This window comes from Pieris napi, chromosome 19 (assembly GCF_905475465.1).
Source record: "Pieris napi chromosome 19, ilPieNapi1.2, whole genome shotgun sequence".
NCBI lineage: Eukaryota > Metazoa > Arthropoda > Insecta > Lepidoptera > Pieridae > Pieris > Pieris napi.
This window is the reverse complement of record NC_062252.1, coordinates 3,973,573-3,998,547: the sequence shown is the minus strand read 5'-3', so window position 1 is coordinate 3,998,547 and position 24,975 is coordinate 3,973,573. Positions and strand designations below refer to the sequence as shown.

Here is a 24,975-nt window from a genome sequence, read left to right as displayed (position 1 = left end):
CATGTGCGCCGGCGCAGGCTGTATTATTGTTTACGTAGCCATTGAGGACGGTTCGTTTAAAATTAACAAGAATTTAATTATTATTTCAAATAGTTTGGACCACTTTAAAAATTACTAAGCAGTGCGTAAAAGTGAAAAATGTTGGGCAAAAATGCAAAAATGTTATTTGGACTGTCAATATGTGCATTAATAATATCAGTGTTGCTAGCTGCATGGGGCTTCCCGAGAATCGTCAAACAGCAGATCCAGAAGGTTTGTAAAATATGTTTAATGTTAATTTTAAAATATACTTTTTTTAATATTATATATATATTATTATTTATGAGTGGTATAATTGTGTGTGAAACAAAAGCATTAATTTGGATCCAAATGTATGTAACATGGTCATTAAATCGAAATATAACGCTCAACCTTGGTTAGAGATAGCAATAGTTGATGGTAAATGGCATGACGTGACAATCGAAATGGGGTCAATAATATTATTTCTAGGTTGTTCTCACGATAGTATATCCTTTACAAGTAAATAAATTATGCACATAGTTTGTTCGTTGAAGAATCTCTTATAAATATCCAGAACGGAAATGTCACTCTTCTCCAGCTATCTGAGACTCGCCATACCACAGCTACACAATACCCATTGAATTCTCCCCGGACGCATTTCGAATTCGACAAGATTGTATTGTCTTAAATTTAATATATATTTTATTTATGAACACTTACAGTTATACAGTACAATTAAAATAATTCAATAAAAAAGAAAGCAACTAGCCTTATTGGTTTCGATGAATATCTGTCTAATAAGTCCATTATCAACCAACAAAAGATCACCACAAGATTGAGAAGTAATATTTACAAACGGGTGCTTAGCTACTACTACCATATTGCCAGGAGAGAACCGAATAGTCTCGACAAACTGGTAATGGTAGGAGGAGTGATGGCAAGTCCGCGTCGATCGACTTGGTGGTCTGACCAAATTAAGACAATTATATCTCAACATCCCTAATGCCCTGAGCTGAGGATAGAGTGGTGTGGAGGCAGCAAGTCGCAACAAGATAGGGCTTTTCAAGACAGGTGCGATCTTCTACGAACTACGAAGAAGAAGGATCTGGAGTCGATACGAATAAAAATTTATTTTATTGACAAAGGGTTATTAATAAAACTTTATAAATATAAAAGAGAGAACAATAATTATAAAAGATCAGGAGTCTGAATACCACATAACTAAAACTCATCACTTGCGAACGAACGATCACCAGCAACTTCTGAAATATAACGAAAACCCGATTTAAATTTGATTTTCGCTAGGAATATTAACTGAATGTGAACTCCATCGAAATTGTATGTAAATATGTCGGGGTTTGTATCGCTATTGGAAGTTACTGGGTACGCTTAAATGTCTAAGTTATTTAGTTAAAATGTTCAAGGTGATCGCCGATCGTCCATAGAAAATAATTAGGTGTAATCAATTCGTGTTTTATATTACTATAATAATGCTTAAGTGCTTATGTCCTTCGTTTATTCTGCACTAAAGTGTCTCGTTTTACCATTTATTTATGAGCAATGTTTAAATGTACTTTGGCTTCTTGGACTGTAGAACATTATATCCTTACCAAGTTAATGTAGTCACTAGATGAAAAACAACTTATCTTACTAAGTAATAAAATTAAATTTAACGACTTCCTTATTCCTAAGTTGGTATCATTATACGTTTTTCTATTAAATAAATATATTTTAATGAAGTTGAAGAAATTTTTTTGTATGGAAATTGTTATTCTGTATTCAAATTATATTTTAGCAAATATTATGTATTTATTAGTAATCAAAATAACTAAACTAATATTGTTTTTTTTAAATTAATGTCTGTTTTATTCAAAATAACGATTTATAGTAGATTGTTTGAAATTCTAATTTCGGAATATTACTACCAATAATACTGAGTTTTTAGACGTTAACATTTTTTTTCACACGTCAAACCAAAAGAAAATCTCTAATTATAAATCTAAACAGTTCTCGCCTCCACTTGAACACACAAAAAAATTCATCAAATTCGGTCTAGCCGTATTAGAAGGAATTTAATTACGATGTACTTGTACAGATGATATAATATTGATTATTAATAATTGTTGAAAATTGATAAGTCAATTTACACTTCCTTTTATAGGCATTTCAATTATTTATACTTACTACTTTTAAAAAAAATCCCTTGTATTTTAGTAATTTTATTAAAAACGATTAACGATTCTACTGGGCTACTTCTTTTTTTTTTGATATACGAGGTGGAAATGCATTTGCGCATCCCCTGAAAAGGGGTATTTGGGACTCGACCCACGCCAAAATCTCTGCTATTCAGAGACTGGGTGAGCAATACCCACTAAAACCACCTCGAGTAGTTCCGACAAAGCCGCGTTACAGAGGCTCCGGGGTCGCTGTCGCATTCTACCGGGACCAAAAAAGATTATTCTTCTAGAAGGTCGAGACAGAAGTAGATGAGAAAAGCAATTCTTTTCGTTTACACTCAATCTAAAAGCTTTCAATTACATCAAATGCATCGTGGGAGAAAATTGTAGCAGATTTCCAAGTATAAACTCGATATAAGTAATTTATCAAAATTGTGGCGATTATTATTTGGTTTAAATAATAATATTTTAAATATTTTTTGTTTTCATACTAAAACATAAAACATAATTACATCAGATGCGATTAAGATTATAAAATATAATTCGCAAAAATCTTTACTTCGTTAATTCGTATAATTAGATTTACTTGTTGCTTTGCTGGCTGGTTTTAAAATTATTAGACATTGTAGGTTTACTAAATCAAAAGATTTGAAAATTTTAAATGTTTAGCAATATTCCAGGGTGTCCCATAAAAGCAGTTGGGGACTTTGGGTATAAAAAATCTTATTTTGTTGTATTTACAATTAAAATTGTATTATACTTTGGAATTTGGCCTTCCGACATCTTGATATCACTTGCCAACATTGCTGGTTGTTTTTTTTTCACAATTGGACGTTAAAATAATTTTAACACACTTTAAAAAATACGGGATATGAATATTGAATATTGATTCATTTTTCTGGGATTAACATTCTGCCCTACGTCCCCGTTTTTGACAGTATGTTCGACGTGGGACTAAAAGGTTAAGTGTTCGAGGCAACTATCTGTGTTTTAATAATTGTTGACATCTTGTTTATTTCGAGGTTAGTGTCTGAATTTATCTATAATTTTGTGCCTTTTAAGTAAAAGTAAATTTTTAAGGATTTGATAATAAGAGTCTTTGGAATGTATATGGAAGTATAAACCGAATACGTCTTTAGATTTTAACAAACAAACCCATTGTTTGTTAAAGAAATGATGTATGAGATATCCACCATCATCATTATATGTCATTTGAAACGCCAGTGCTTAGCACAGATCGCTTGTTAGCGATAACACGCTTAATTTAAACATTATTGACAGAATAAATAGTAAATTATATTTAGTGTAACACTTGTTCAAATGTTACTATTTTTTAACAGCGCTTCACACTGTTAACTTAGTTCTTGGTAAAAGATAATCTTAATATATATAAATCTTATGTGCGAATGTTGTAATTAAATTCCTACTAAATGGCTTGACCGATTTTTATAAACAAAATGGTGTGGTTCGAGATTGGATTTTCAATTATATTTGTTTGTTGTTACCAAGTGTACCCAAATTTAGATTCGTTTAATACCTAAAACTGGTTATAACTCGTTTCAAATGACAAAAAACATCCACCAAGTTTATTGAACTGATATATATAACCAATGGGTATGAACCCAATGTCAATGACTCCATGGGTTACTTCAAAGTCGTCAAAAACTTAAAGCTATGTATGACTTGTTGGTATGTCAAATTGAAAACGGCTGACATCCGATGTAACACAGACTAAGGAGTTTATATAATAGTTTTTTTCTTATAGCAGTGGAATCTCGATAACTCGAATGTCAAGGGAAATAAAAAAACGAGTTTTCGACTTAACATAAACTTCGAGATACATATGACGTAACTGTTGAAATTTCGATTACAGAGGCACGATTTCTATGTGTATTTTTCGATTTGTATAGTCGAATTTGAATAACAATTCAACTTATGTTTTGTAGAACATATTTACATATTAAAACAAATTACATATTAATTAAGTAAACTGAACACTAAAAAAAAATTATGAATATTACACGTCTGCAACACAAAAACAATAGATAAGAAGCGCCGAACTCGAACATTCATTTTCGATTTTATTCCTATTATTTTGGGGAATTCCAATTAACACGTTATTATATTTTAATAACTACGACTTACGGGGGCGCCGTTTTGAAATTCGAGTTATAGAGTATAACTAGTAAATAGTATGTATTATCAACATTTCGGAGGGAAATAACATTTGGTTCGAGTTACAAAGTCCAAATAATTTAAGATGCCGCGTATTTAAGGGTTCAGCGGAAGAGAATGGACATTTTTTTCGACTTATTGAGGATTTCGAGTTAACGAGATTTGAGTTATAGATACCACTGTATTTGAAAAGGTTTTTTTTCGCGCATGCCCCGAAGTAGTACTGATATATGAGACTTAACCCACACTAATGTCTCTGATATTAAGAGACTGGATGAGCACCCACTAAACCACCTCGGGTAGTTCCTACAAGGCCCCGCTGGAGACGCTCCGGGGTCACCCTCACGTTCTTTTTTACATCTAGAGCCAAACAATAAAATCGAACGGGGTAACAGCATGCATATACATATACATAAAACTACTATGTTAGTAGTAATTGTCGTATTTTGTTGTAGTTGTATTTTGTAAACCATATATGTGTCAGTTAGTAGCTAGATTTTAAAGTATTTATGTAGACGTTTGAATAAAGCCAATATTTTATAGAGTATTTATGATATGACATCTTTTGATCCGATTCAAAGTAGTTGAAAATCACTGAATAAAAAATGTTACCTTATGAATTGTTATGAAACAAACTACGTAAGAAAAAGAGAAATAGGTTTTTTCAAAATGAGGTCATTAAATATGCAATTCTCCACAATCCGATTCTAGACAGGACAGGAAGCATTTTCATTATCTTCAACATCACTTTCAGTGATATTTTTTCATATAAAATTTCGCGAAACCATTTCAAGGAGGGTTCATTTTGCCAGTCTGCTCCAAACTGTTTTATTAGTACACTTTCAACGTCCATTTTTCTTCGCACCTTTGATGAAATGGCCTGATACTTTCTTCACTTTAATAGATTTTTACCCCTTTCTTCTTCAATGCTTTGAAATGTATAGTTTCTGAAAGTTTTGACTAGTGCTTCAATTCTATTTCTCACAAGTTTCTTTTCTATGCATATACGTTTTAACGATTACGATTTAATCAACATACAATGGAAGAAATCAAAATCAATACATTTTGTCAGCAAATGTATCCATTTTTATACGACTTTATCAGCGTTGGACGTATGTACTGAAAAAATTTCACATTTAGTTATTATTAATTAATGAGATTTCTACGAAATTAGACACCTTTTAAAGTTGATAAAGATAAAGAGATCTAAACCTATAATAAAACTATCTGGTATCATGTTTATCATTCTTTTAATAATAAAGTTCTTATATAAAATAAAACGAGTTAAGCTGAATACGTAAATGTCACCTTTTGTTTCTAAGCTCCTCTATTATGTTAGTTAAAATATGTGATTTAAACTGCGAGAAATAATGATAACCTAATGCAACAATTTAAATCGTTTCCAGAAACATAGTTCTTCCAGTTACTAGTAACATAACAACCACAAAAAAAATGTGTGCGTGTACTAGGTGTACACACGTAAGAAGTGAAACTTCTTTATGACCTTATTTTTCGAAAAATGATCTACTATATGCAACTTTACAGAAATTGGTTAAATAAAGTTAAATTAGATAAAGCTTAACAAAAGGCTTTTTTTATCATAGACATGAACACAAATACAATTATTTCATTTTAACTTATTACTGTACTACTATGTAGTACTAAGATTATTACAGAATTTCTTTAATTGTAATAGACTTATTAGTATTACTATCATTGTTATCGTTATTATATATTTTTGTTACTAATGGCTTCGAATCTTTTCGGATCAACCGTGGTAGGGACAAGAAAAAGATGGCGCGTAACCGAAAAATGTGACAAATGTTCCAACGCCGATAAAGAAGTTTGATTTCAAAAAGTAACATGGCGCGTAACCTGCTACAAAATTTCTCCCATACGTCGATAAAGAAGTTTCACTTCAAAAGATGGCGCGTAACGGAAAAATGAGACGCGTAACGAAAAAATGTTACACTAAATTTTTTTCCAACCCCGATAAAGAAGTTTCACTTCAATAACATAAAATCATTCAGATTGTCAATTGTCAAATAGCTAATAAATGTTCTATGCATCTAGTACGTGGGTAACTGGTACGTGGTCATGATAGTATGGGCTGACTAAGGTAGTGGTGCCGATGACAGCATAAGCACTTAGCATAGCTCAGTTGGCCCATTTTTTATTTAAATGATTGTGTTTTTTTGTATACTTTTAAGTAAATATTTTACCTTCGAATCATTTATGCCACTAACCATTACTGTTTATTTCAGAGCGTACAATTGGACAACGACTCGATGATGTTTGAGAAATGGCGCAAAATTCCATTTCCGCTGTTTTTCAAAGTCCACGTGTTTAACGTTACCAACGTTGATGATATAATGGCTGGAAAGAAGCCTGTACTCCAGGAAGTTGGACCTTTTGTATACAAGTAAGAAGGAAAAACATTATTCACGGTAATATTTAGAAAATATGTTTTGTAGAAATCAAAATTTTCCTTTTGCCTCTAACATTGATAGTTAAGAGAGTTAAATTGCATTGTTTGATTTTCATGTGCCCCATAAATCAACGTCAAGCCGAAAGCGAGGGATTTGGGTGGTAGTTGGAGTGGGTGGCTAGTGCCTTAGATGTCGATTTATAAGACACCTGTATAACAGAAATCTGGCTAAGGAAACGAAATAACGACACACTCGAAACATTATAATATTTAACGCGTTTTAATATATTCTTATAAATTTGATGAATAGTTTTCATTAAAATTTAATTGGGAATTTTTTACTAAGATGTTCTTTAAATATTTTTTTAACGTTTACGGATATTCGAGATAAGCTTCCAATTGAATTAAACATTTCGGGTGGCATATCTTTTTTGCGTAAATCTGTATGCCGTTAATACTTAAATAATTCAATGGTTTTATTATTTGACTCGATTTCTATATGTTTGTTTTTTAGAATTTTGTTTTTTATTAGTCGTAGTTTTGCACTTCAGTAGACAGATGCCCTTATTAAGTGTTATCATTTTACTGGTTTAATGCCGTAGAATAAATTAGACATTAAAGATAATATTTTAACAGAAAGGTTTAATATTTAATTTTGCATCATCTTCTTCCTATGTATATGATTTATGCCTGCAGTGCCTTATGCTTATAATATAACAATCCATGTTCTTGTATTATATGTTTGGTTATGATTCTTACTATTAATATGTTCTTTCATGTTCATTTAAAAATTCACAATATTGCCGTATTTGATAAATTTAAGGGCCCATTCAAGCCCACATTAAGGACACATTCTGAGCTTAGAAGAACATAATAGAACTATCAGATCTCGTGTAATTCTTTTAATAATAAAGTTGTTAAAAAAATGGGGTGTGCGTGCGGTCACGGTGTCGATAGATTTCGACGACAGCTGATGGTTAAAACTTATACCAACATCGTTGCTTCTCCGAGTCAAAAGTTTTACTAATAACAAATCAAACTTTTACTTTTTTCGCTTATCGTCATAAATACTTTGATCTTTTAGCTATCCAGTGGTATAATATTGGATATAGAGGATTCGAAACTACAACGCCAAACGGTATCTCTCGATTTTGTTATCATTTAGTATTTGTTATTGTACAGGGAGTAAATTTAAAGAGGCATTCTTGTGTCGAAATGTTTATTTTTGATCATGAGAGTAAAATTATTATTGAATGCTTTTTAGCAGTATTAGAATATTCGTATATCAGTTGAACAAATATTTTTAAAGTAAGAGAAGCTTCTTGATTTAAATGATTTTCAAAGGATGTCGTTTAATTATTCATAAATCTGTCGTACAGTATATTGCGATGGATATATTTAACTCTCGTGTCACAGTGTATTTAATTAAAGCGAAACGGCTTGACTGGCTTTTTTATGTATGACAAATAAAGTTCGTATAGTATTTCTCTCGAGATAAAACTGTGTTTTGTTAAGAACCATCAGATATAATTTAGATCGGCCTTTTAAAGAGTGGATTAAAGTTACTACTGGTATCATAGTAACGACTTAATCTCCATATAACAATAATGATAACTATAAAATTTAGATACCGATAGGTACTTGACTTAACGTCTTACGACTTAATGGGGCAAGGGGCATCCGCAGTTATCCTCCATAACGTTACGTCTTGTGCCTCGCTCAAGTCTTTCCGTGTATCTTTGCCTCATCTGTCACGTCACAAGGTTTTCTTAGGACGGCCACCTTTCCGCAATAATATGGGTTCAAATCTGCTTGCTCAAAAAAATAGCCTGCTTGGGATATGATTAGAATGTGTTCGGAGTTTATGGCCTAGCCAGATCCACTTGCGTCGCTTTCTGTTGGTTAGTTTATCGGTAACGCAGCAAGAGCGGTGCACATCTAAATAGATAGAATATTAGTATTATTATTATTTTCTTATGTAGCCAAGTTTACATTTCAAGCATCGTCATGCTCGCTTAAATTTCATTGCTTGTGGCGGCGTCCATGCGTCGGGTTGTCTCTCTCCCTAAAATATGGTGAGGGGGCCGATGGCCATGCGTCATACTCGTGAACGGGTGCTACTTGTGGTGACTGGTCATACTTGAATTCGTGTATGCGGTGATGTTAGATATTTCGACTATGTATTAGGGTATTGTTCCCACAAGAATGTAAGTGCGTGCTCCTAATTCACCATGCCTCCTGCTGATAGAGAACAAATCTAGTTTTTAATTTATTTTATTATTATTTAATACTTAACATGTCATGTGGAACATGGTGTAATGATTGCAGCTCCTTACTAACGTTGTGTTATCAAATTTTATATGCATATTCAGTAGGTCTGAGAATCGGCTATTATCTATTTTTCATACCCCTGAGTGGTAAGGGTAAAAATAAAAATAAATATTTTTTTTATAACATGCCATTAAAAAATACATACAACCTTAAATTTTCACCCCTGTACGATCAACCCCTATTTTTTATTATTGTAGATAGTTATTTTTATTAAACTAAAAAAATGTTTCCTAGAAATAATATACATGCCAGAACAAATGTTTGCTTGGTCAGCTAGTAATATATAATAATTTAAATAATAATAATCCAGTGGCGCTACAACCCTAAACGGGCCTTGACCAGATACAGTTTCTTCGAGATTTTTTTACTATATAGATAATTAGGTGATCAGCTTTTTGTGTCTGACACATGTCATGGATTGTTTTATTTTTTAATTGCACCGTAGGAGCAAGTGCTAATTGTGCACATAGAAATTCCATTGGAGCACAGCCGTAATTCGAACGCACGACCTCAGGGATGATGCCACTAAGCCAACACTATTTTAACATTACATACAATTGGTTAAATAAAGAATTCAGCAGCAAAACTTAAATAGAAATTTCCCTTGAGTGCATTTTCAACGAAGCGAAACTATTTATTTTTTTAATTAATACAGCATCTAACAGAAGACAATACAAATCTAAAAATTTGCTAGTTGTATTGTATGATAATCATTGTGAAACTATTTATGGTGCTAAATTATTAATTAAACTTATTTAATAAAGAAATTTTTTACGATTTTATCATTGGATTTTATACAAAGGTTTTCTACCACCTAATTTGGGGAAGTCTAACCGCTGATTGGCCCGAAGACCAGAAGTTGAAGTGGTTGTCTAAGTTCGAGAATATGTATATACATGTTCTAAGATAATACCTTACCTTACTCCTTAGCGGTCGGAATAACTTAGTCAGCGCTTTCTAAGGGATGACGTTATGATAGTGATTGTAGCTTCGAATTTTTAAAACAAACCTTTAATAAAAACTATGTTAGTCGAGTTACTCTTTGAATTTGAGTATTATTTTATCTATTATTGAAAATAGTTTATATATATTGAAAAGAGACAGAATAGTTTAAAACAATGCAGTTTTTAAACGGTAAACCTCTTCGTTACGTAAGGCGTTACGGCGCCAGAGCTTCCCTTTCTCTCACACATACGGCAGCGTAGGCAGGTTCCTCCTCTTTCTAGACGCTTTTCCCTCTCTCTACTCAGTTTTTAGTGGGCGTTAGACAATACTGTTGACAGTGATCATATAACCTATCACCGTTTTCAAAACTGATTATTAAAAAAAGTTGAATGAAGCAGAAGATGATCCTCGGACCTTTGCAGAATGAAATACAGTGTAATATCTCTATAACTTCATTCGTTATAACGAACTTCTCTATACCGTAAAACTGAGTTAGATTTATTTGGTTTAACCTAATACCCATCCAAACATTAATTCTTCCCTCCCTATAAGAAATAAACCTGCACAGTCCCTTGAAATTCATTATAAAGAGTTTACAATTACACTTACACTTTTATATTCTTTATATTGCTAAAATATATGTGTATGTAATGCACTTTTTGTTTCTTACTGTTTAATTTCCTACTTTTACTGGATTTAAACAAAACGATGTTAAAAGATTAATTACTAAATACAACTCTCTAAACTAAAAACTTAGTTGCTGATATTGCAGGGAAATTTAATTAGTAGTTGAGCAACAAAGAGACCGCAAAAAATAATAAAAAATAAAGAGAAATGTTACAGCAAGCCGTAAAAAGTGGCTAGCTTTAATTTGATTGCATAATTATGTAAAAATTGGGGGAGATTCTAGCTCCACTGTATTATAAACGTTTTCATTCAACCTAATCTTATTTATCTAAGTCATAAGAAAAACTTTTGATTGCAATGATTTTTGATAGAGTTTTTAATCTAAATATTTCCTTTTTAAGGGAATATCGCGAACGGACTATTCTGGGATACGGTGAGAACGATACCATCAAATACACCATGAAGAAATCGTTTGTGTATGACCAAGAAGCGTCAGGGTCTCTTTCAGAGGACGAAGAACTCACAGTTATAAACTATTCTTATATGGTAAGTTTAATACAACAACGAATTCGGAATAATTTCTGTAAATTTATCACATTTTCACATGATATTTATTATTCGTAAATTGTAAGGGTAAATGTATCGATAAAGTACCAAATAGCTATCTATGCAACACATAAATAATTTGGAATATAAATTGTGCTATTTGACACTTCGTCGGACTCATAACTTATGATGGACTTTATGTGCAAGTCGTGAAACGCAACAATAGTGTTTATCCTACCAATAAGTAATAAAGAGCTAATTTGGAACTTATGTAGAACTTATCCGTACATTGTGAAACAGACCCTAAGACTTCAATATTTTATCGTGACACTAACGTTTCAGATATAATGCATGAAATAAAAGACTTTTTTAATTAATTAATGTATTTACCTCATACGTACAGAAGCTTTATATATAATTTGATTAATATTTTCGTATCTAATATTAGGTATATTAGATAAATGACACGCCTAACGAGTTTGACAGTATGAGACGCGATTCGCGAATTTATGAATATTTAGACGAGGAAAAATTCTAGTTTATTTAGATGTAGTTGTTGTCTATAGAAGCTGATTCCCTATCTTTGAATATATAACTTATATACAATATATAGAGCAGTGTTTGCCTAGTGGTTTCAAAGTGCGACTCTCATACTTGAGTTAAGCGTATTTAACAGTCGATCGTATGGTGAAGGAAGGAGACGTTCCTTAGACCTAGAAAAAACAATTTATCACGAAATTGATAAAGAGATCTGAGGCCCAGACTTTAAAAGCTTGTACCACCACTGGTATAAATTATATGACTAATTGATGAAAAATTTAAATTGTAATAGATTTTGCTATTTATTACAATGAGGCTGAAAAATAAAACAAATTTAGATGACTGAATTTCAAATGTTTAGTGTTTTAAACAAAGTAAGGTTTGGCAATTATGAATATATAATTACAGAATTTTTCATTTCATCAGTTTTTAATATGTTTTTGACATAGTGGGTCTATAAATAACTTAATACACGAATTATAAACATCAATTCAATTGGGAGCCAATAGACAAAAGCGGCGGTGTTAAGTAACATGAATCAATCATCTCAAATCTCGCAACGTGACAGTTGAATTTCGTGAAATTATGCGATCGGGAATTAGATTTGCAAATTTGAATTATTTGCTTCAAATAAAATTTATTGTTTATTTTACAAAGTTGAAACTCGCTAAATTTACGTGCCCAAGGTTTTCCTAAGGTTTAAGCATCAATGAATAATTACTCTTTGTATCTAATTTTCCCACATTAATTACCATACTTCCTGAGAATAATTTATCCTAATCGCCAATTCATAATTATATTATTACGTTGTTTATTGAATGTTTTTTAAGTCACTAATATGTCGTAAAAGACAATCACACAGTAATAAAAATATGTGCTCCAATATGACCTCAACTATAAATGCTCTTTGGGTCTTTCGATAGTACCCACCATCCAACCTCATAGGTAGTGTATTATGACTCCATAGATCTCTCCCAACTAGCATTCCATGTCAAATTAAATCCCTGCTATCTATAGCTCTGTCTGAGCCTTTTTATGTGAAAGCAGGCAAACGAACAGGCGGTTCACATAAAGTAAAGTTCTAACCGCCTATGGATACCTGCATCGCCAGGAATCAAGTCAGTTGTTAGCCTTTTAGGTCCCTAAGTCGTAACGGTGCATACTATTGTTGTGCGCGGCGAGAAATTGCTTAAATAGTGCGTTGTAGAACGCTAGGCGTCAAGGTGAAACGGCACTATTGACTATAACAATGATCAATAATTATAATAATTACATTAATTAATGGTGTTAATTTATTAGACACAAAAAATTATGTAGAAATGTAAATTGAAAAAAATTGCTAACAGTAAAAACACAATAAATAGTCTGTTATAAATACCAACATAATGATTATTATATTATAAGTTTATAATTAAACCTTATAATATCGTTGTTACTTTAATTTAACTTATTTTAGGATTTCATTAATGTTAAGTATTACATTAATACAACTTTTTTGCAAATACAGAAATGTTTTATTGCTTGCCATTGCGAAAGAAGAATGGCAGTTTTACACATTAGGCATCTTCTCTCTAGCGTCAATATGGCGATACTGCATGTTAAGCACTTTCTGATATCCAACATCTTTTGATCAGGATCAAAGCATGGTTATGCATCTCCTCATTCAGCTCAAGATCGGAATTTCTTGAACTGACACGAATTCGACGTAAAATGATGCGTAGTTTTGTCAACAGATGGCACCATATGGTTTTTGCATTCGTAAAATTAATTAATTTATTTATTGTTATTCGATAACTTATCCGATATTTTATTGCTTATTCTGCTATTCGGGACGGAAACAAATCCAACAAATCAAAAACCATGGCAATCGGTCCAGCCGTTCTCGAGTTATAAGTGTTGTAACAAACACGACTTTCTTTTATATATATAGATTGTGCCTTTAATATTCACACAATTCAAACACTATTTCAGAATGCTATTCTAACAGCACATGATCTGATGCCAGGAATTATGCCGATGCTGAACGATGCGATGTCTGGCTTCTTTAGTACTGATGGAACACCGTTCATTAAGATCAAGGCAAGGGATCTATTCTTCGATGGAATGTATTTAAATTGCTCACTAAACCACTCCGCACTAGGTAAGCAATAGTAGTCAATCTAAATACCAGTTGGGCATGCTGCATGATACAAACCTATGACCATTTCTCATGTTCTTTTTCTGCTATATTAGGCAGTCTATTAGTATCTGACTCATTTAGATTCAGTAAAAACGCGAGAGTTAGTAACAGCATGTTTGATTGTTTATTGTTGATTAAATATAAGGTACAATTTAAAGGTAAGAAAACAAAGCTTACAAAATTGTACACTTCTACTTTATATGTCTTCGAAAACATTAATCACTAAGCATGACTTCCGTGTGATATCCAAAGTTCTTGACATAAGGGAGTCATAATTTATTAATTTTATTATATATAGGGATATATATGGAATACAACGGGTGGCCTTATCGCTAACAAACGATATCTTCCAGGCAACCCTAGTGAGAAACAAAATAAAAAAAAAAGAAATATGTATAAAGTGCGTAACCAAATCTTATAAAAAAAAATTGTAGCATCGCAATAATAAAATCACCTTAATCTAAAATAATACAAAAAATTAATAAAATAAACTAAAAAGCATACATAGATTCATGAATTGCGATGCAATACAAACGAATAAGAAATACAAGAATTACAAAAGTCACGATTGAGCAGGATAGGATATGGTTAATATATGTATAAGAAATTTTTATGTAGAAGTGTTTTAAAAGATGTTAGGGAGGTAACCAATCGTATGGAGTCGGCAGCCTATTCCACAATTTAATGGCGGCGATCCTAAACGAATTGTCTCAGAAGGATGAGCCGTGTGATGGAATTTCCTTAAGGACAGGGCATCTATAAGAGGAGTTTGCGCTACTCGACTCTGGATCGTACCCTATATCTATAGCAGTAGTAATACAGACGTGTCCAGACCTAAAATAATGTCAAGCCACGATAGACGGTTACACGGCTTTATATTTACTTCTCATTGTGCAATGAATGACACAATAGAAATCTTTATAGTAAATTCAGACACATTATGACACATCTGACACGTTTCAAATACGAAAGTTTTACTTATTTTCCTTAGTAACATTTATTTGTAGATCCCATTTTCTATAAAAAGATTATCCTAACAAGCTTCGGAAAACGCGTGTTACTAACGATTATCCTTTTCCAATAAACTCACAACGCGTATCGAATAGGTGATAAACTTGAAACGCATTTAATGGCACTCTCTATCTAGAGTTGATCAACTTCTAGAGTAAGTCTAACATCATCAATCATGATGGAAACTATATAGATTAAGACTTGCAAATAATAATAAGTTAATTTGCCTGTTCTTAATTTTGCATTTTAAGTTTACATACTCCAAGTGTTGACCATATTTGTGAGAGGGTGGTAATAGGACAATAGGAGTCCATGGTAACAGGTCAACAACCTTCTTAGTGGATAGAAAATGTTCAGCTTTATATAGATGACTAGATACTACGACTGTACTACTAAAGTAAAAAACAAATGGTTGTGTGAATATATGTGGGTGTGTGAGTATGTGTAACGGTGTATATAGAGGGCCGTAACCTACCTTATGTGGTCTAATGTATAATGGCCATGCCATCGATTCGAAATCCCAGCCAGGACACCCAAGAGAATTCATACAGAGGCTCACAATGAATATCATTATATATACATCAATGGCCACCAAAACGTAATTTTCCCAATTTACTTGCTAACAAATATCATTCGATTGTGTGTCATAAAGCTCAAATTTTCATTAAATCTTCCAACGTCGAAGACGGATTAAATGAGGAGAATCAGGCGCCAAAAAATGTAAAGACTACGAACAAATGTTCGTTTATTTTGATTTTAAATTTACATCGACAAAAGTTATTTATTTTTTACTTATCCCTTATTTATTAATTCTTTGTTTTTTGTTGATTTTAACAATTAACTTCTAAACATGCAACGAGTAGCATGATGTAAAATCTGCAGACTACAAAAATTATGCAAAAAAAAAACTTAAGCGATTTAAGAGTGACGGAGAGATCAATTGTCAGTTCTTCTCTGCGCCCATGATCTGAGATCTGGCAGTAAATGTAAATTTAGAATCATATTTCTTGTAGTGACTTTATAGTGTACATTTAGTTGCGTAAATTATATTTTGATATTTTTATGACTTATTATTCCAGCTTTAATATGCGGGAAAATCAAAGCAGACACTCCTCAAGTAATGAGACCAGCAAAAGAAGGGAATGGATTTTATTTCGCACTGTTCGATCATGTAAGTTTGTAAAAAAAAATTACACATAATTAGCGCTCTCTGAAAATACCAACAAAAAGGAAATGTTTTATTTGTGTGGTGTGCAATTAGTGACCATTTTATGGGTACCATGATAACATGGAAAGCTAGGTATAAACAACTGTCATAATGATTTTTGACCTTTACTCGCCAACTTAGTGGAATATTTGCAATGCAGAGAGACTATCAAAAAGTACCAAAGAAATAATTTAAATGAGTATGTCATACTGACACTGCGATGTGCTGACCCTCTCGTGACATGGTCACGGCATCAAATTGGATTAACTAATCAGTTTCTAATAAAATTGTTAATTTGTATAAAATAATCTAAAGTACCTTTGCGGCATTTTATAAATATGTTTTACACTAAACTAAAATTTCAATTAAAATCACTATTAAAAGAGTACAAATCTTTATTCATAAATGTTAACAGAACTAGAACTTTGGAGGTCATTTCTATACTTCCGTTATTGTTATGTACTAAATAATTATTGTCTGATGAGATTATAATCGTAATTGCCGCCGTAGGTATTTAAATTATTCTAGGAACTTTGCTATTACAATACAGCCGTAACAAATATTAATGCAAATATAATACATTACGCTGACATCGAATGCAAAGCAGTCACTCGAAAAATGTAATAAATTCGAAAATTTTTCTTTAAATCTACTCGGGCTAACGAACCTTGCTATCATAAATCTCATTTCAGTTAAACAGAACAGAATCGGGCCCATACGAAATGGTACGAGGCACGCAGAACATCAACGAACTTGGCCACATCCTCTCGTACCAGGACAAACCATCCATGGACCAATGGATGGATAACTACTGCGGGATGATAAATGGCTCAGATGGCTCCATCTATCCACCGATAAACGAAAATAATGTACCGAGTAGATTGTATTACTTCGAGCCACAAATTTGCAGGTATCATTATCATTACAAAAAAAATGACTAAGTATGACCATTTAGCTCATCAAATACAGTATGATATATTATGTCATTAATGATATTAGAATGCTGCTGGTTTTTTGGTTACGATTACGATAACGGTTTCTTTCAAGATTTCTGTTGAGTCTTCTATTATATCCTTATTAATTAGTACAGTAGGAATAGGCGCAGTTATCGATGTAATGGCGTAGTATATGCCTTGTAAATACCTTCTGATAACTTTTTTGTGAAAAAAGTGTAATGTGCCCGACAAAAATGTTTTGAGAATAAATAAAGAAAGAATAAGGGAAAGAAATTGTCGGTCCTACGGGGCCCCCTGGGAATGTGGGCCCTGGGCACGGGCCCCATTTGCCCTTATGGTGAAGACGGTATTGTATACTGCAATGGAATGGTGTGGCCCACATATGAAGCTATATTAAAGCGAGTACAAAATAAATTAACCCGTACAAGAGGTATGGTGGGATATGACCAGCTACGCCTCAGAAGAGAGCTTGCTATATCAGCGTACCTATTTAGGATACTAGCGGGTCGCATAATGTGGATATAATGGTGAGACTGGGACTACGTTAGCGAGGCGATACATGTAATTAATAAGGTTTCTTTCGAGGTAGACCTTTTTGTTTGTACAACTGTATTTTTGAATGTGTAGTTCTATCGTATTAGTAATCTAGATCTATTATAGGGGAAAATAAATAAATTATTATTTTTCTTTGAAATATCTCAAATGAATGAACGAACGACTGAGGTACCGTTGTAATAGAGTTTTGCTAAGAATAAAACGAAAGTAATGTTTTGCGACGCTAACTTTTAGTTTAGTCTATTGTAATTTAAAGCAGATTTTTTTTTATTAGATCCAGTTAAAAGTATGTTTTTAATATCTTTGAGATTCCTCGTCGCTATTCATTGAATTTTCTTCCTATCATTAAATACTCTCGCGCAGAATTTTATACTAATACTAGTTAGCTATACTGTTTTTTTTTTTTGATTGGACAATTCACACCATTATTGACCTAGTCCCATGCTAAGCTGGTGAAGCTTGTGTTGTGGGTACTAGGCAATGGATATACATACATATTATAGATAGATAGACATATAAATACATATTTAAACACCCAAGACCTAAGCACAACACCAAATGCTCATCACATCGATGTTTGTCTCAGCCGGGGATAAAAAATAAAAAAAAACATGTAAAAATTATTGTTATCGCTTTAAAAAAACGTAAAGGGTTTAAGGTATCAGGGTTCTTATAACTTATATAACAAACGTAATATTACAAACTATACTCACATTATTAAGATGTTGCACTTTTTATCGAAATAGATGTTTGAATGTTTTTGTATGGGAGAAATTTATGTAAAAAATCGTCACGCGTTTTCGGTTACGCGCCATGTTGCTTTTTTTTAATACCAACTACAAATTGCTTGATCGATCGCAGGTTGAATCCTGAATGGTCATTCCGTGTCAAAACTTTCAGTAAAATATCGGCGGCAAATCTCGCAAGAAAACTTTGAAATTAGTCGGATTACTTCAAGTAAATGCAATTAATGAAATTCTGTAATAATCTATCTTAGTATTAATAAGGTAAATAATTGCATTATTTGAATTCATGTATATGATAATAAAAGCCTTTTGTTAAATTTTATCTTTTACAAGCAGCCTTAAAAAGAGAGCATACTCCACCCTCAACGGCCGTCAACGCACCTAAAATGGGTGGCAAAAAAAAATTGAATAACTACTAATAACTTGATAAAATATTTTCAGATCAATCTTCGTGTCCCTGGTCGGACAGCGTGCTTTTATGAACATGAGCACTTACTACTATGAAGTAGATTCATCTATGCTAGCCTCCAAAAGTGCCAATCCAGATAATAAATGCTTCTGCAAAAGGTAAGAAAAAATATAAAATACAAGTGAGAGTGCTTCTGCTTCAGCACACAAGTTTGTGTTTTACTACATATTTTAGCGCAAAATGTATGAAACTGAACCCGCACAGAACATTTAAAAAATCCACTAATTCTACTAGTTTTACATTTTTAGCATTAATGTTAAAAATGTAAAACAAAACACAAAAGTGCCCGTTTCAATGTCAAACGAACAAAGCTAAATCTTGTCGCGTGACCTGCGAATGAACTAAAGATGTCATTCACCACAATCAAACAAAATGCGCCATTTTGTCTTTTGTCATTGAATGACGTAGAACGAGCGTAGTTTTTTAGACATTCCTAACTTAGCACTACAATTCTATATAAAAATTCAATAGTGCATATTTTATGGCCCATCCAGTATTAGAACCTATTCTTAGAAGCACTTACTAATCACTAGACTTTTTTTACACGTCAGATTTACACTTAATAAAAATAAATCAAAAAGGCAAATTTTGGTGTATGTGAAAAGCACATACTAAACAAATGACTGTTGTTTTTGTTTTGGTTAGATTTCACACTGTCGCTAATCCCTCGGGAAGCAAGAAAGAACGAGTTTTGCCACTTGGATATTCGTTTCGTATGTTTATTTGTTTTAATCTCCTTCGTATTTACACTTAATGTCCTTATCTTATGTTATTTTTTTTATTAGTAATCAAAACCTTATTTATACTAATAAATTATTGTGATAATATTGCGTAATACTAATTCGAAAAGTTTTGTATAGTGAACTGTAAGAATGTTTGGAAAATTTATTGTTTCTGTATTAGAAACTGCGGCCTTAATACGAAGTTAGTGATAGTTTCGTCAAGTATACAAGTTAATCTCATCTTTCTTTCTGACAACTTTGTAAGTAAGTACTTAACTATGTTGCTTACTACTTAGTAAGCAACATTGTTGTCTACGCATGTTCTATTCGTAAAACGGGTGTTTGTGCTTCTGTTTAGTTCCAAATACACTCGCTTCTTAACATATTATTTCCGTACAAAGTTATTCAGGCTGATTCAGTGATGCTTTGCATACTTCGAAGAGTTTGTCTAGCTATTGGTCTCTTGTTCGTGTGGGTCACTTATCTAGTTTTTTTATCTGTTCCTTTGCTTTAATGGTTTTTTTTACTCTAACTCCAAGGCCCGAAGCAAGCTTCCAATTCAATCTACGGGTAGTAGATTGAATTGGATACACTTCCACTACGCCTTCAATCCGTTGTCGACAATGGTTAACGGCCCACCGCGAAGCTCGTTCTTCAACTCAAAATTTACAGATTTAAATCAAACTGATATTCAGTTTATCCATGGCAAAAACTACCAGAATTACACTAAAACAAAAGCTATCTAAAAACAAAAGACTGAATTTGAAATTAAATTAATACGGCTTTCGATTTATTGATTGAATATTTATTTAATCGACACGGATTATTTGAATTTCGAATTGCGCGCTAATTGCGCTTTAAATGCTGGTTAAATACATTTTATTATCGTATTGAAGTATGAATACAAATATAACTATTAAATAGGTTTTGTTTCTGTTTTGATGGACTTACTCTAAATATGAAACGAATATCTAACAAAATACTATTTGTGTAAGTAATACAAATGGCGCTCAAATGAATACCATATAGATGACATTTAATTTGCGAAAAATTAAAATCTGCGTCGTTAACTTTCACCCTTTTTGCAAGAAAACAAAAAGTTGATACTTTTATCATGAAGAAGGGACTTGGTTTTTAGGTATTTTACTCGAATAATAAATGCTTTTTTAAACGTCAGTTTATATTCAAACGATAATTTACGTTTTAATTAAAAATTTCGTTCAAGCTTTAAATTCTATAACTATTTCATTGTCTATTACAGGAATTGGAGTAGCAATCATGACGGTTGTTTGCTTATGGGGACATTTAATCTAATGCCATGTCAGGGTGGCCCCGCTATTATCTCTTTACCGCATTTCTACCTCGCTTCTGAAGAACTACTGGACTACTTCGGTGGTGGAATTAGCCCCGATCGTGAATTACATACGAGCTTTCTATACATTGAACCTGTAAGTAATTCCTATTCCCGGTCTCTTTATTTATCGTGGTGTATTTAAAAAATATATTTATTGTTATTACTAACTCTGAAACATATGGATATAAATAAGTTATTATTATAATAACATTGGCCAAACCAGACTTCAAACGCGAGACGTTTACAATGTTAAATGTGATGAAAAACACGTCGAAAATAACAGTGAAACAATTTTAATATATTCCACTACATAATGAAACTAATTAATGTATAGACATTCCAAATATGTATATCATTGAAGTGACTATTGCAAAAATCATCCGAGTACGTAGTATCTACATGAACCGTTACTATGATGCTTAAACTCAAAATGAGGTTTTTGTCTATATAAGCGACAAGCTTAAAGATTTCTTCCTTCTATACGTATACGGCAATTAGTTCTTGACCGATAGTTTATTATATAACATCATGATACTGTTCCCCTCCTTCAATGTTTTATATTCAAGTAGATAACTTTAAACAACTTTATATTGCTTGACTGCATCTTCACCTTTCATATTTTATAGTTACGATATCATGAAGGCAAAAGGAAAAATTAAAGCATCGTCCACATGTGTGTTTTTGACGCCCTTAACTTTTCAGACTACAGGAGCGATGCTAAGGGGAATCCAAAGGATCCAATTCAATATAGAATTAAGGAATATTCCTAATGTGCCCCAGTTGGCAACTGTTAAGACTGGCCTATTTCCTCTACTTTGGATGGAAGAGGTATGTAAAGAAATGTCAATTGTCATTTTGATTTACATGTAAAATTTTTGTTCATCAGTATTCTTTTCTTAAAAGGCACGCAAATTTGTATAGGCTATTAATTTTTTTATTAATCAGTGGTGATAAATCCTTTACTATTTAACTGCTACATATGTTGGATATATAACGAAGACCAGCACTATCAGCCATATCAAATCAGCATGCAAATGTCAAAATATATACCTAATGACATTTCCCTTGAAAGTATTACAAGGGAATGTTCTTAACTTCTAGGCAGACAATTATATAGTTTGATTGCTGGCTGTTATTACAATATATTAGAGTAATATTTGTCTAGTGGCTTAAGCGTGTGACCCTAATCCCTAAGGCGTCCGAATCACGACTATGCACCAATGGAGGTTTCTTTCTATGTTACGCACATAGTACCTGTAATTTGTGAGCGATTTGACTCAACCCAAAAATCAATTACATGTGTCAGACACAGAAGGGTTGTAGCGAAAGTGAATTATTATTATTATTATTACACAGGCTTCTAATATGTAGAAAAATATATCAATACTTTTGATATTGTAATTATAAACTAAGAAAAATTAAACAATGAATTTAATTATAACTCCGAAATACGATTCTTTCACGAAAAGTATTTCAGACATACTATAATAACGTTATTTTTAATTGAAAGTATACTAATTAAATGTTTCAAGTCTTAATGGGGCTTGACCTCTCTCAGTTCTCTGGAACTGTCGGCTTTCTTATTTTCTTTCTATAAACAAATCCTTATTATGCTTAATCACTAACTTTAACTGTAAATCCCAATAGCGATAGCGATTGCGTTCCCGACTTGAAAAGTTGGGTTTTTGTGTCGATTATCACTTTTTACAATAAAGTTTATGACTTTATGTTTTATTATATTCAATACTAGCTGCAACCATTTGCTATGCTACCCCAGAGACTGTTCGATTTTCTGGAATGAAAACTTTTGAGGTTGTAATAAATTACATAGAAAAATTCAGAATCGTTGTTGCTATCGCTAGGAGATAGAGTACAACCCGGCCACCCTATATGTGTAGGCATAGACCTAATTTTAAATCCTTTTAGATTTAACAAGCCTACCACAATCCGTGGTACATAATTTCAATATTGAATTCATTATTCAGGTTGCGTGAAAAACTTGCTAGTTACCGTAACAATTATTGTTACGGTTACTATTATTGAAGTATAATTTACAGTGCAATAAAGCCAAACTGTAGTATAAGAACAAAAATAGTTCGTTTGTTTTCAGTACGGATTGCGGCCGCTTCTCACACCCGCGTGCCGTTATTTATCTCAATGTTTTATATTCTGTTACACAAGTAAACATATAATGACCGTTTATATTCTTTCAGGGTGTAGAGAAGTTACCAGACGATATTGTGAAGGATTTACGCGATGCGCATACAACTTTAGGCTATGTGGAGGCAGCAAGGTGGTTAATTGTTGTCATCGCAGCATTTATGTGTATTGGTTCAGCGGTGTGTGTCGTACGATCAGGCGCCGCAGCCGTGTGGCCCCGAACGAATAATTTTGTATTAAACGCTGGAAATCGTTTAGATATTAATAAAGGACGAAATTAGATTATAATGACCCACTAGAGACAGTAATTTGATGTTTGACACTTATTGAATATTAGAGATTATTTCGTGGTGGTTATTTTTTTGTAAGAGCCATTTCAATTATCTTGTTATATTTTTAACAAATAAAAACATTACAAAACAGTCAAAACAACTCATCATGAACCGCAGTATCAAAACGAAAAATTAATCTTCTGTAAACAATTCTGTAATAAAATTTGTATAAAACGAATTAAAGTCAAACGACATTTACGTCTTTTATTCTGCGCTATTTAGTTGTCTACTCTTTTAAATTTATGTCTACTGAGAGCTTCATATTTTTTTAATGAGCACTTAATTTTTGTGATACGTTGGGTACTGATTTTATTAATAGTTAATATATTTATATTGTTTATAAATTATATAATATTAATTCCTGTATATATATTTGTTTAAATTGTTATGAATATTATATTGTTATTTGTAAATACCCTATAATTTTTGATCTGTAGAATTGATTGTAGAGGTACAATTGTGTAAGTTTATATGTTTACGTGATATATAAATAAAATTTTACGAGAATCCAGAGTTTGTTTAACATCAATACAAAATGAAATCTTGGCCATATCTGAATGTATTTAATTAAATGATAATTTATTGGCTTAGCCGTACGAGTAAATATAAATTGCCCGAGATATACTAATTTTCGTAGGAATATCCATGCATGGAGCTCGCACAGCCGTGCGAGCTCGGCAATGGCATCCCACTAGGCTAAATTGCTCTATTTATAAAAACAACTAAATTTATAAGTAGGAAGTTGTAACATGTTCTAACTTTTCAATACATCGCATGATGTATTGAAAAGTAATGTTTTGTCATTTTTGACTTCCTTGTGTGGTGTAATGAAACTTTTGTATAACTGTATTTTTTTCGGAATTTTCGTAAAACATATTAATATAAAAAAAACGCGGGGATGCCTTTATTCTACGGAAATTATTTTGTGCACAATGTAACTCAATACTCGTTTTCCTAATTTTACTTTCCTGATAGATAGCAACAACCATAAAGATAGTTTTAGATAATATTTTAATTCTACCAAATAATCATAAGAGTTAATGCGACAGTTTAAAAACAAATAAAGAGTGGTACATATCTCTGTTTCACCAACGTCATAATATTCCGCGAAAAGAGTGGAAATACATTATTCTCGTACATATACGTTACTAGACATTCGTCAAAATGTGCCGTCGTAATGTGCTGTTACTGTTCGTTCGGAATTATATTTAAACAGTGAAACATTCGTATAACGCTTTTGCTCTTCAGTCTAATTAGATAAATATTACATAATATTGTAATATGCATTTACTTATTTTTTAACTATTTACACTAAATACATAACCACAATGTTTAAATCGTCAAATAGAAGAAAAATATAGCTTTCATTTGATATATATTTGTATATGTAATGTATTTGGTAACCTAGTAATAATAGCATTACCTTCTTTTATTTTTCCTGAAAAAAAAATATTTTGCTTTAACGACTTTTTCCCCGGGACAAGCGACATACCCAAATTGATGACTTGAATCAGT

The 24,975-nt window shown here is 32.2% G+C and overlaps 1 protein-coding gene across 1 annotated transcript; it reads left to right on the top strand.

The window, feature by feature from the left end:
- LOC125059178 (sensory neuron membrane protein 2-like) lies at positions 1–23,496 on the top strand. The gene is made up of 10 exons (XM_047663468.1): positions 1–252; positions 6,617–6,774; positions 11,085–11,229; positions 13,741–13,909; positions 16,039–16,130; positions 16,859–17,076; positions 18,865–18,990; positions 20,876–21,062; positions 21,671–21,796; positions 23,182–23,496. The coding sequence occupies exons 1-10, from the start codon at positions 139–141 to the stop codon at positions 23,407–23,409; spliced, it is 1,563 nt and encodes a 520-aa protein (XP_047519424.1). The 5' UTR covers positions 1–138; the 3' UTR covers positions 23,410–23,496.
- The last annotated feature ends 1,479 nt before the right edge of the window (positions 23,497–24,975 follow it).